Raw genomic sequence first — 13,714 nt, forward strand, 5'->3', positions numbered from 1 at the left:
GCTTGATTTTGGGGGGAAAAGAGGGAAAAAAAAGGAAAACATTTTTGATAAAAATTATTTAGGCTTCCTGGAAATATTACAGAAATCAGGGCAAGAAGTGACTTCAAAAGGATTGTCTTTCACAAGGTAGCATCAATTGCAGGTATGTAATTTCTGATGGATTTCTGTTTAATGTCTAACTTGAATATCTGTGAACATTTCCTGGCTATAAACTATTACAATTTATCCCATCTTCCAAGACCATGAGGAACAGATTATTCTATTCTTCCACATAAGATGTTTGCCAAAACTTGGGAAGTGTTATAATATCTCACTCCAGTCTTCCCTCTGGATCAAACACTCCAGGTCTTCCTTCAAAGGTTATGATGTTCAGGTCTGGAGGTAGCTTCAGCCTCATCACTACATGGTGAAATTTGTGGCTTCATAAATAGTGCTGTAAGACTCAGATGTCATACCTTGCACTTGGTTATTGTGTATAGAGGCCAAATTTCCCCCTAATTCTCTGCAAACACTTCTTGCTGAGTGCCAAGTTAGTTTGTCTTCTTCTCTGGATCCAAATATTTTATAACACTGTGGAGAGAGTAAAGGATTAGACAGACTTTCAGGTGTCAAAGAATATTAAAGCCATTGATTTGGATTAATTCCATGCTAGTCCCTGCTTGCAAAGAGCTGCAGATGGGGGGTATGCTGAAACACAAATACTGTCAGCCAGCAAGGAGACCCAGCCAATCCCAGTGATATGTGCACAGCACTTACAGTCATGGGGGGTCACTGCTGGGAAAGAGCACACAACCATCAAAAGACTGTGAGGAATTAAATTACTGAAAAGTAGAATTTTTGAGGGACTGGAACTATTTACTGATTGTGAACATAATTTGGAGCAGGTACTAATCTCTCAGGTCAAGTTTTTTCAATTATATACCACAGATGGAGTGCTAAAACCTCAGCTCATGTGAGAACTCACACAAGTGGAATGGGGTCAGCAAGAAGAGCCCTTCTGAATGGGTGTTTTCCATTAATACCAGTGTAAAATATTTTTATGTGTCTTTTGAGGGACAGAGGACATGGCTCCTCTCTCTTCATGCCCTTTGAATGCATAAAACCTTTTCCTATTGATTGCATTGTGGAATTGATTTATGGTTTTCCTCTGTTGTTTGTTTGTTGGGGTTTATTGGAAGTTCATATGTCCAGGGGTTTTTTTGCTTAACTTAGCAGACAGCAATGCTTGCTTGTCTTTTATATTTGATTTGACATTTATTACAGTTTGTGTTACTCAGCTTAAGCTGAGTTACTGTGATAGCCAATTACTTATGAAAAGTGTGACCTTTCATTTTTTCATCTTTGTTACTCAGAAAAACAGGGTTGCATTTACAGACAAGGATAATGGATCAGGATTTCCATGCTGTAAGTATGACTAAAATAAGAAGTTTCTAGAATCTAGAAAAGTAACTATGGCTAAAGACACAGAGATATTTACAAAAATTATAATTCCAAATGTTCAAATCACTTATTTTTCTTTTTAATATTTAGTTACAAATTTGTCAACCTGAAAATTCACTGCACTGCAAAGTAGCATTTTTCTTAATAAATTGGTGTTTAAAGAGAGAGAATTTATTTAATGGGAGAAAAGGAATAGTTGTTTTCTTCAAGAGCAAATCTGCTAAATATGGCTGAGATTTATTACTGTACCTTATTGTTAAACAAAAGCCAAGTTTCAGGACATCCTCCCAGAAGTGGAAGTACAGTGGGAGAAAATCCTGAGTAAGTTGAATTGTGCCTTTCACAAATAAAGGTATTTTTAAGACCACAACTTACGTCTTTCCAAAAGCCTGTAAAGAAATTGAATACAGATAATTGTTGTAAAGATTACAGAATACAGAAAAACTCTTGTGCAACCACTACAGCAGTCAGGCTCAGATGGCATTCATTCACTCAGATGAAACATTTACCCAAATACACTCCTCCTTCCTCTGCAATATGTTTCTTTCCTAAAAGTGATGACACAGTTTCATACTTGAGCATATTAAAATGTAAAAAAATGTCAGTATTGTTGAACTACTTCTTTATGGGGTAGCCTCAAATTTGAGTATGTACCAAACATTTTGGATTTCAATGCTAAATTTTACCCAAACACTTCTTGATGCCGATTTACTCACCAAAATCTTCAGACATTATCACACAGTTTTCATCATTATTTGCAAAATTGGGTTCATTTGGAGCCCAGGCAACATAATTCACTGGGGTGTCATCCAGCCATCTGGAAGAAACAAGGGGACAGTGGCTGCCAGACAGACATCTCAGCAATTATTTAGTCACAAAGTCTGTTTGGGCAGAGGGCTAAGCAAGGTATTAGCAGAGACCAGAGGGCAAAGGCTTTGCACACCCTGGAGAGGACACAGCCACAGCTCACTGCTGCTTCTCATCTGTCTGCTACTGCCACATTCAAGGCAGTGTGTGGGCATCCCTCACACCCGAGGAAGGTGTCCTCCTGAAAGCCTTCTACAAATGGATTGTTAAAACAAGTTTCCTGCCAGATATTTCAGAAAGTTGTTGGAGTAGATGCTGCTTATGCTTCTTGCTTCTAGCTTCTAGCTCGTGTAACTTGAACCACTTGGGGTTAATTTGGCTTAGTCCTTAAATATGTATTTTATCAAAACCTGCTAGGCTTTTTCTGTAGCCGCTGGAGATCTGGTCAGGGTAAATCTCACCTTTAGGTTGATGTCAAAAGTGGATCAGGTAAATAACATCTTAAAATTAGCTACTTCTCCTCATTGCTTATGCAGGGTTGCAATTCTCACAGTGTAAGGCATTAATTGAGCTGTGTCTTAGCCATGAATTTTTATTGGGTTTGGGCTCTAAAATTTGATAGGAAAATGCATTTGTCTGCTTAAATGTAGAAGGATGTAACACTGGATCTGAGACATCTCCTGAAAACTTTCCAGAAGTCAGTTGCACAACAGTTTTTAACTTGTAAAATGAAAGCACACAGAAATGCTTGCCAAGATGAAATTACCATCATTTGTTGTCCATTGCCAGTTTTCCTTTACTCACCTGAATCTCTGATCATAGCTGACAACTAAGCCAATGAAATATGATTTTCCTCTGTGTTTTGTGTAAATCTAAAATAAAAGTAATTAACAGTTAAGCACTAAATTGTTCCTCAATGTCAAGCAAAAATCTGAAAGCCAATTAACCATGCCTGTGATTTTTTTTTTAATTTCTTTTTTTTCTTTTTTTTAAATTTGAGTCTCATGTAAGAATATTGTAGGCTCAAACTCAGGTTTCAATCAGGCAACAGAGAATATATGGAACAGCTTGGAGAGAGGAATGTTGTAATCCTATACCCTGCTACTTTAAGAATGGTATGTCCCTTTAACCCTGTAACCCCTGCAAGACCGATGGACTGACCCCTGTGACGGGATTGGCAAGAAGCCAAGACTATCCCCTCCCCCTTTCCTGACCCATAGAAAAACCTGAGCCCTCCTTGGGCACTTGCTCTTTGCTCTCTTTTTCTCCTGCTCTCCTTCTCTCCCGCTCTGCCCACATGGAATCCTAAGAATTAAACCATCCCTGAGATAAAGAGCCTCTGATATCTCATCTGTTCTACATGATACAGCACCCCAGGCCAGCTCTGCAGAGTATTTGAGGTGCAGGGCGAGGGCCAGGGTGCAGTATCAGAGGAACCCACTGGACAGGAAGGCAATGTTCAGTATGCTGAACACTACATATATTAAAAAAGATAAGCAATCTGGGCCTGAACTATACTTTGGAGCACCTTTAATATTTGCATGCCATTTTCCTCTACCTATTAAAAACAAAAGAAACTTTTTGCAGGTCCTGAACAAATCTGCTGCTTTGTAAATAAGTAATGTAGAACAATCTCAGGACTCCAGCCTTGCTAAATATTTAGTATGTTCCCTGTATTTTATCACGTGCTCTGTTTCAAAATTCAGCTATAGTTAATAGGCTTTCTGCTCACATATTGCCACAGAAATCGTCTTTTGCTTTCTTTCTCAATGACAACAAGATCTGCAAAGTTCCTCTGACAAATTCTCCGTGCTTCTTCCATATGCACGTGTTCTTTGCTGAAATAGTACTGCTTATTGTCATATATAATCCATCCATCATTGGTGAGTTGATAGTCTGAAATATAAAGAATCATATGTACTACTTTCCTATCTTGTCTTTACAAAGTCTGAAAACTATACAGTAATATTTATGAAAGAGGAAAAAAACTTACCAAGTTTGTAGATTGCTTCAGGCTTTACCAATGTACCTGTAAAACAGAAGATTGTCATAAGCAATTAAAAAAAAATCAGAGATATTTGCTTTATGAAGTTTCTCATGCTCTGTAAAATAGAAAGGAGAAAAACCAAACCCACCAAGCACACTATGAATTGGATAATGCATTTTTAAGAATTTAGAGCACATAGTAAATGGTGTATAATTTAGAAACATTTAGCTGTGAAAAATAGGCACTTTACTGCAATGTATATCCAAAAACACCATGTAGAAAAATCCAGGATTCACATTAAATTTATGGTAGATTAAACAAACATTACTTTGAAAATTTATTTTAGCATTTTCACTTGACACTCTGTGATTAATTTTTTTTTATATTCATGTCACTAGAGCCAAACAACATAATCCAATATAGTAAATTCTAAAGCTTACCTACATAGCAGTAGACTATCCACAAGTAATGAAAATTTAATGCTGGTTTATTGGTGTAACTTCCAGTGTGTCAATGAATTTTTCCTTTCCTGATGACTTGGTTTTTACTAGCACAGTCTGTTTTTAAGAATCCTGGAGAATCAATGGACATCAGACTCAAGTTTCTGATTACAAGTTGAATCAGGAGGAAGCAAATTAGCTGTTGCTATTCCCAGAGCCAGCTATAGCCTTTCAAAGGAAGCTCTGCTTTCATATGAATGCCTGTTATTTTGTACTACTGATTCTCTTAGATTGCTCCATTTCTACTGTGATTTGATGGAGAGAAACATGGTATTATAGAAATGACAGAAGTAGTTTGATGAGAAATTAAAAAAAAAAAAAAGAAGAAGAAAAGAAAAAGCAAGTAAAATTATTTTGGGATAATTTAAATACTTCTTAAGTTTTTAGTGAACAATAGAACTAGAATTATTTCAATGTGTTCATTATTAATTCATATACTTCTCATCATTTTGATTTTATTGTTTGATCCTAACATAACTTTAACATTCATTGTTTTCAGAAATCTGGAATATCTTTTGTAAACATGTGTCTTAAGGGAACATGAGGTAATTCACATCTGAGCACATCTTCTCTCATGTTGATCATCACATAATCTAGATTCACAATTACAAGATCAATTTCTTGATTTTTTTCTTGCTTTTGAAAGGTCATCTAGGATTAAGATAAACTGATCAGAGTCTTTGTCTTTGTCATGAGCTCCTCATGAGTAATCTCACCAAGAGCAGAGAGATACATCCATACAAAGCTGCATGCTCAGGTTGTCAGCAGAAAGGGCTGCACAGGATGTGCTGCTTTGAGCTAGTGTGCAGAAATCAGGGCTGCATTTGTGTGACTAATTTACCAAAAGGGAACAGTGATTCTTCCTTTTTGATCAAGCAATTTTTCAGTGTTACCATGGTGCCTTATTCACCCTTCAAGGGTTTTGTTGTCAGAGTCATCAAATATTAGATGCACTCAGTGTTTTCATATAACTGCTTATTCCTTCCCCTTCCTACTGTGCCTCCTAGCAGTTCCCTGTGTACATCTAACTTTCTTTTCATTTCAAGAAGGCTTTAAAAATCTTCTTCTCCATGGACATGCATACAAATAGTCAGTTTACAACCAGGAAGCAGGGATGTAGAAGTAGGATTGAGTAATCAAAACAAGTTCTTTCATTATCAGCTGTCACTTGAGCTCTTCAGGCCAAGCAGACCTGCTGCTGGTCCATGTCCTGCTGCTGGGCACCCCAACACCTGTCAGGTCCTTCTTGTAAGCCTGACACCAGGTGTGGGAGTTTTGGCACTGGGGCCCTGCTTTCCAGGCAGGGCTGGTGGATGCAGGAGTCCATCAAGGTTACACCAGCCTCTACTTTTGATCAGATTGGGTTTTCAGAGTCACTGGTTCCTATAACAGCTGATCCCTCTCTTGGTTCCCACTAGTTGTTTCACAGCGGGAAGCAAAGCTTTTTTCTCTCTGTAGAGAGAACTGTGGTGTCCTGCATCTACAGCTATCCTGGGTAAGCCTGAAGCAGATAGAAAGAGAGGGAATAGATAAAAGGAGAGGAGATAAGTACCTTTGCTTCACAAACATATTCAACCCACGGCAGAAAGAGATAAAACTAGTGATGGAGTAATAGGAACACTCTAACTTCCTGCATCCAAGGGCAAGAGAAGAATTTCCATTCATTCTGCAGCTTTATGTGTTGCCTTCATTGCAACTGGTTTTAAAATGAACAATTCCCAGTGTCTTTCTTCCTTTCAATTTGCTTGAATCCATACAGTTTGCTTTTTAAGCTTGGGTTTATTGCTCCAATTAAATGGGGAAGCAATAATACCTTGTTTTATTTCACAAATCCAATTAAGTAAATGATCACATCGCAAGTCGTTCCAGCGCATTTGGGGTGATCTGTTAAACATAACACAGTGTTCAAGTTCTCCATAGTTGTTGGGTTCATCTTCCTCCCAGTTCTCATAAATTACCTGTGTTAGAAATACATATCAATTACTGTGTGATTCGAGCTGAATAGAGCTAATTGAGATTGCCATCGTGACACAATTTCATTATCTCATCATCTCAAGTACCCTTTTTATGGGATCAGTGGGAGTTCAAACCAACCTGAGAGGGCTGTGAAGGTCATGATGGTCAGGTTATTTTCCCCACCACTCCCTGAAGAAGGTGCAGAGACTACATGGTATAGAAAACCATGTGTTTGAAGAAAGAAAAACTGATGGGCAGAGGGAGTCACATTTATCTTGCTTTGTGAAAGTTGGTTGAAACTGGACTTCCCTGTACTGCCACACAGCAGTGCCCATTTTGGGAGGCTGTGAAGGTTTAAGGGCACAGACTATCAAAGGTGGGATATAACATGGTACCAGGGATGAAACACAGGCAATGCTGTGTTAAGACAGAGCACTGCAGCTATTCAGTATATATTCCAAAATATACATTTTCTAAAAGACAGAAGGTCAATTAATATCCAGCAAATAAAAACTCACAGGGGAGCCGTCAATCCAGGCAAATCCTTCATCTGGATTTAAGAGAAACAAACCAATCCAGAAAGCCTGAGTGTTCAGTCCTTTATCCCTACAATAATTCATACAATGTAAGTATATAAGCATAGAAAAAGATATACAAATTCTGGAAAGCACAAAAATATCCTGCTTTCAGTCACACCTGAATTGGAGCTCTGGCCCAAAGCCAAGTTCACTCCCTGCACTCTGCCAGGGAGTTGATAGTGCTCCGTGTTGGGCTAAGACTTCTCATATTTAAAAATAAGTTAAAGTGCTGTGGCCCAGAGCCATCTCAGGCTCCCATCCCTGTGGATGCAGCACAGCTCTCAGTTGTAGTATGAGTTCAGACAGAGACTTTAGCAAAAGTAAAGCATAAACAGATGTTTATTTAACTAATAAAAATTGTGAGAATTGATTTTCAACTCTTTTCGTTTGCTTCTTAGCACTTCCAAAGCAGTTTAGTTACTATTTCATGCTATTTATCTTGTTGTACCTATAGACCAAATAAAATGACTATTTCAGTCACTGCGTAAGACAAAGATTTCCTTCCACAAACATTTTATAGTCTAAAGCAGGGAGACTCAACAGACAAATAAAACCACATTCAGGTGATCACAATACTGAAATATATTTAATACAATCAGAATGTTGGTCTAATTAGAGCCAAAAATAATATTACAGTTTGTATGTCATGAAGAAGACATAGAATCATCTACAATGCTACCAAATGTAAAATAAAATTAATTCAGTATTTTTCACTTTATAGTTAGAAAAATTTCACATTAAGTCCTTGAATTTTGGTTTACATAGCACAGTAAGTCAAGGGATTTTTTTTGAATGAGTTGGTTAGAGAAGAAATGCAGATAGTTACAAAATTCTAGTCAGAGCTGAATCTTTTATTTTCTCCCTTTAAGGAGAGAGACTAACATGTAAGAAATTGATAAGATCTGGAAAACAGCCTTGCTAAACCTTGTGACAAAAATTACCAAAATATTAAGCTTCTTTGGAAGCTTTTTAATAGAAATGTTACAGGATGTTATTTCTGGAGGAAAATTTTGTATCAATGTAATGTAATATTTTTTTTTTATTCACTCACTTGTTCAGCTACAGATATGTTTTAAGTAATTTCTATTTAACTTAGCAGGAATGTGAAAAAGAATCCTTATGCAAGTACTCACGAAGCTAATTGCCATAATAAAATTTGATCTTCTCTTGTACTGATTGTAACCAGATTTCCACCTATTTCTCTACAGAATTCTTCAGCTTCAAACCAAGACTTCTTCTGGTTTCCCTCTCTCACAAAAAACTGTTGATAACAAAAAGTAGAAATAAATTAGTAAATGTGTAAAGTTTATAAAGTATATGCAATTAAAATCTGCATAATTTTAACATCCCTTTACTCTTGAGTGAGACAATATGACACCTGTCCAAGCCTTTAATATTAAGTGTTAACAATGTGAAGAGTAAATATTTTTTTCTTAGCACCATCTATTTTAAAATAAGGCAAAAGCAGTAGAGGCCTCTGAGGAGAACAAGAGGTATCAGAATGTGCAGAGGAGAAAAAAGTAATCTGTAACTTAACTGAAACTTTCTCCACTGAAAGGTTTTAAAAAAGATGGAAAAATCAACCATGGCATTTCATGGTAGAAAGCAGGAGATTTTTGAGAAAAGGAAGGGAAGGGTAAGTCAGTGAGTTGGACTAGAAAAGATAGAATGGATGCAGAAAGCTGTTTGGCCAAGTGTGGACCCCAAGTCAGGAGAAGGTTTTTGTATTGAGGTGCAAGCATACAAATACAAAATGCACTTTCTGCCATGAAGAACATACATTCTTGGACTAAGGATATGTTTAACAGGACTAAATGCCTGACATTTTATGGAAATTATAATTAACAATTTGGTAAATGGCAGAACCAATGTAATGTTAACAACATGTGACATAGAAGCTCAGACCCTTGTAAATACAGGAATAAAATCAGTTCTGGTCTCCCAATAGACAGAGAGGCTCAGGAAAGAAAGTGGGAGCAGACTTATATAAAGACATGGAAGATGTATTTGCTTACTCTATATTGCCTTTTCTTTCCTTTTTTCCTTTGTAAAAAGGAGAGCTTTTAAAGGTGTTTTTAGCTAACTAAAGAGAATGCTCAAAAGTTTTATTTGCTGAAGAGTCACCAACTAAACACAGATCCAAAAGCATTGCTATGAGTATCACATGCTGTGTGAGAAACTGTCAGTGGGGCACATTTTCGCTCAGAAACATTGTCTTATGCAAATGATACTGCCAGCTCTTGAGATGTAATACTATGTTTTTTCTGAAGTTCCAAACTCCTGGAAGCAAATAAAGTAGGTGATGTTCTCACCAGGCATTTAAATTTTAAAAAAGCATATTCCAAGCACTCTGTGTTCATCATTTTCCATTGCTGACTTTCGTTACATTCAATGGATTTTTTCCCCATGCTTTCTTGCCTTGAATACCAAAGTGAAGATCGTTCCCAAATAATGCCCAGCATCATGGTGTCCAGGGCAGTGTCCCCTGGCCTGCCCCGTGCTGAGGCTCCCAGTGAAGGTGCACACACACTTACTTTGAGGCACGAGTGTGCCCGGGAGGCTCTGTCCCAGCCTTCGGCACACGCGGCCTCAGGGACCTGTCCTGGAGGAGCAGGAGGTGGCACTCCTGCTGCCCGCTGTTTGCAAAGGTAATTCGATGTCTTCTCACAGCTAACAACATCCCATAATCCAGCTGCAATTCCAGTTCTCATGACAACACAGCCTTGCTCTTTCCCTTTGTGATGTGGAAAAGAAATGAGTGAAACCAAATTGCTGTCTAAGGAATGAGACCTTTGCTTTTATTAATTGAAAAATATGAAAAGAAAGATGCAGATTACGCAGATTAAAAAATATCCTGGATATAAAACTATTTCTAATGGACCTGTTAGAGGCCAGATATGGGCCAATGAGTCCCACAGACACCGTTTTACCAAAGTCAGAGATTTGCAGCTTCAGAAAACAAATCTTCTTTATCTTGCCTCCGCAGGGAAATTACAAGGAAAATGGCTCTTGATGATATTTACATAGGTAATAGATGATCTGACAAGTATACTTTGGAGCTCTCAATATCCTGGTAACTCAGTTTCAAGAAGGGTGATATCAAGTACAACAGGATTGTTTTAAGGCATAGTAATATTTATATATGACTATCATAATAACATATTATATATGTTACCACATAACATATATAATTCGCAACATAATAAATGATAATAGAATAATATAATCGTTATTTATTAAAATTAATATTATATTTTAGCACAATATACAATATATAATATAAACATAATGTAATTAATATAATATAATATAATATAATATAATATAATATAATATAATATAATATAAGATAAGATAATATATGATATGATATTAATAAATGATATAACAATCACATGCCAAAACTATAATAACATATTATAATATAATAAAAATAAGTGATTATAAATAAACAGTTTCCCCCATGAATAAACAGAAACTGCTCTCCCCTAACAAGCAGAGGAGTGTGTTGTGTCTGTCTCTGACCCCTCCCTCACCACGCAGCAGCCACAAGCAGCACGAAGTAATGAGCATGATTACAGCCACTCATTTAAAAACTGTTATGACAGGATGACATGGAAGCTCATCATGTCAAGATTTCAAAACCAAGTAGTTAGAAGGTGACTGTTATAAATCCGGTCATTCTGAATGTCTGTAAGCTTCTCCTGATCATGCTAAAAATTGCTGCAATATTGTCTTGTTTACTGGTGGTGTGACTTTTGGGGACATAACCCTGGTTTTAAGAGAGTTCATGAAATCCATCGTCCTTCTGGACATTACCCCAAGCATTATTTCATTTACAAGAAAAGCTAGATCTCTACACTTTTCCAGGATACATCTTCTTTTCTGTCTTTGAAACTACCCCACCCCAAGCTTTCAGCCGCAGTTTTGTTCCCAGGTATGGAAACCCCGGCCAAATATATATAGTTATAATATATTCTATTATTATTAATTAATACATTAATATGTATATTATATGTTTGTATACATACATAAATTCCTTTGATTCCCAAGAAATTCCTGCCATTCCCAAGAAATTCCTGTGTGAAGGTAAGCTGCTCACAGCAGCTGCTAAGTTGTATTGCTGAAATGCCTGACAGCTGCATGTTCACTGCTCATTTCTCACATATGCACGTTGTGAGTCAAAAAACTGCCCAGAATAACTTTTCTGAAGCTGATGAGTTGTTGTTAACTGATGTTAAAAATGGTTAAAAAAATTATACCATGGACCTTGCTAACTCCTGCACTGTATTGCCTACCAAAATCTATCTCTGCACACTTTGGCAGGTACCAACCCCTGCAGCTCAGCTGTGACAGTGCTGGCTGCACTCCTGTCAGGCACAGGTCTGATGGTGTTAGCCACCTACAGCTGCAGGAACAAAACATAGTCCCCACTCTAATTTCTAACCAGGGGAATGAAAGCACAAACCTGTGTGAGTTGCAGCTGCAGGGGTTGAGCCCATGCAGAGCTTACCTGGCATTGCTGTGTTCCAGTGCGTGAAATGAGGAGTTTCTCCATTGCTCCACTTGAAACGCCCTTGTTCTTCTGTGTCAGAGAGACCAATCCAGAAATATTTTTCAGACCTCATCCCCGTCAGACTAATCAGGAAAGTTTGCTCATTTCTGCAGGGGGAAACAGTTTTCATCCACACACTGTTAGTGTGCAATATTAATCTAAGTGGTACAGAGGAGTGTCAACATGACCCCAAAACAACAGCTCCTCAGTGAAGTTCAGACAAAACCCTGGTAGTCTTTAAACTTCAGTCAAAAGAATTTCAGGAGGGACAAATTTCTCCTTACAGATGAAGGCATCTGTTACATCACAAATTGCTGCTCCCATGGGCTTCTAGCTCTATTTTACTCTTTTCATGTCTTTTCAAATCTTTGAGGTGACTCAAACAGACCAGCAAGGCAGGGCTAAGCTGTCAGCTTTGCTACCTATCACCTCCAAAGGCAGTCATGCTCCTCAGGGGCACAGAGCCTCTGGAACCTGGCAGGAATGTAGGTAGATCAAAGATGACCCATTCTGGCTGTGGGAGAGGGCAGGTTCTGGGGAAGATTTCCTACATTTGTACAGAATTTGGCTTAGAAAGTAGTTTAGGAAAATACTTTTATTAAAACTTTCCTATCATGAGAGACCACCTGCGAAAAATTGTAGTACCTACTTTCCAACAGAAAAAAGTCCCAGCAAACCAAAAAAACCCCCAAAACCCAGCCAAACAACCAAAAAGAAAAACCCCACCAAAAAAACCACAACAAAAATCACCACAAAACCATTAAAACAAATAAACGAACAAAAAATTAAAACAAAAACAAAAACAAAACAAAACAAAAAAAACCCAAAACAAAACAAAAAAACCCCACCAAAACCAGAAGTTACTTTAAGTATGAATTGAAAGATAAGGGGAAACTGTTTAACTCAAGAAGCCCCCAGATTTGAAAATTGCTATAATGGATTAAGTAGCCCTACAACATTGAGGTGTTTGGTTTGGGTTCACTTTTCCTGCATGGATAATCTTTGCATTCCTTGTTACAATAAAAGTTTTTGAAAAGTGCTGATAAAATACTTTGATGCATTCCAAAAATGGAAAAATTTTGCAAGGTTCTCCATTAAAGGCATTAATTTTTTAAAAAGTTATTTTCCCACCTGCTTTCCACTGTAGCTAGATAAGCTTCCTTGTGTTCACATGTCTTATTTGCTTCTGAGAATGTCAAAAGTGCAGAACCCACCAAGTAACAGTGAAAACCATATCTTTTCCAACCCTGTGACAAACATAAGATTTTTAATATGCAATGGAAACAGACTTCAATGTGGAAATTTCTCTGCTCTTGTGCAGCTGAGTTTAAAACTAAGATGAGATTGGGCTGATCATTTCGTTAATAAATGAAATCTATTTTTTTATTCTGTTCACTCCTACAGGAGGCCTTTTTGCTTAAGGGATAACATGAACACCTTAGTTTTCATCTCTTTTATGCATGCATGACTTTTCAAAGAAAATTGTGTCTGTGCTATCTGCTGTGGCTTTCCAGTGCTCTGTAAGGTTGAGATTATGCAAACTGAGTTTATAAGAAGCCTGATTCATTCAGGAGGACCTGCACCTCCAGCTTTTCAGAGCTGCACAATCAGACATAATGAAATGCAATAAGGAAACAAATTAACATACAAGCACAGCCCCCCAAAGCTGTCACTCCCAAGTACAAGGAGGGAGGAGATTTTCTGGGCCAAGAGGTATCCAGGCAGTGCCTGTTTTCAGGGGGAATGCAAAGGAGGAATATCAGTAACATAACCCTGCTTCTTCCTGCTCTTACAGAGATCTCTGCTGACCAACACAGACACAATGATTTTCTGAACCACAGAGTGGCTCTTCCGGGGGTGGAGGGCAAGACAATATTCACATACATGTAAA

General features: G+C 37.6%; 1 protein-coding gene across 2 annotated transcripts in view; it reads right to left on the reverse strand.

Moving 5' to 3' along the window:
- The window catches only part of LOC117003676 (macrophage mannose receptor 1-like), a 34,009-nt gene that overhangs the window by 11,692 nt on the left and 8,603 nt on the right, over positions 1-13,714 (reverse strand). For both annotated transcript variants that reach the window (XM_033073855.1, XM_033073763.1), the window contains exons 9-20: positions 12,955-13,070; positions 11,782-11,930; positions 9,803-10,002; positions 8,402-8,529; positions 7,209-7,296; positions 6,548-6,692; positions 4,241-4,276; positions 3,980-4,143; positions 3,052-3,119; positions 2,157-2,257; positions 1,690-1,829; positions 456-570 (exon numbers count right to left, since the gene is read on the reverse strand). In XM_033073855.1, the coding sequence (XP_032929746.1) occupies positions 456-570; positions 1,690-1,829; positions 2,157-2,257; positions 3,052-3,119; positions 3,980-4,143; positions 4,241-4,276; positions 6,548-6,692; positions 7,209-7,296; positions 8,402-8,529; positions 9,803-10,002; positions 11,782-11,930; positions 12,955-13,070 (1,450 nt within the window). The remainder of the gene's footprint in view (positions 1-455; positions 571-1,689; positions 1,830-2,156; positions 2,258-3,051; positions 3,120-3,979; positions 4,144-4,240; positions 4,277-6,547; positions 6,693-7,208; positions 7,297-8,401; positions 8,530-9,802; positions 10,003-11,781; positions 11,931-12,954; positions 13,071-13,714) is intronic.

Source organism: Catharus ustulatus, chromosome 1 (genome assembly GCF_009819885.2).
Source record: "Catharus ustulatus isolate bCatUst1 chromosome 1, bCatUst1.pri.v2, whole genome shotgun sequence".
Taxonomy (NCBI): Eukaryota; Metazoa; Chordata; class Aves; order Passeriformes; family Turdidae; genus Catharus; species Catharus ustulatus.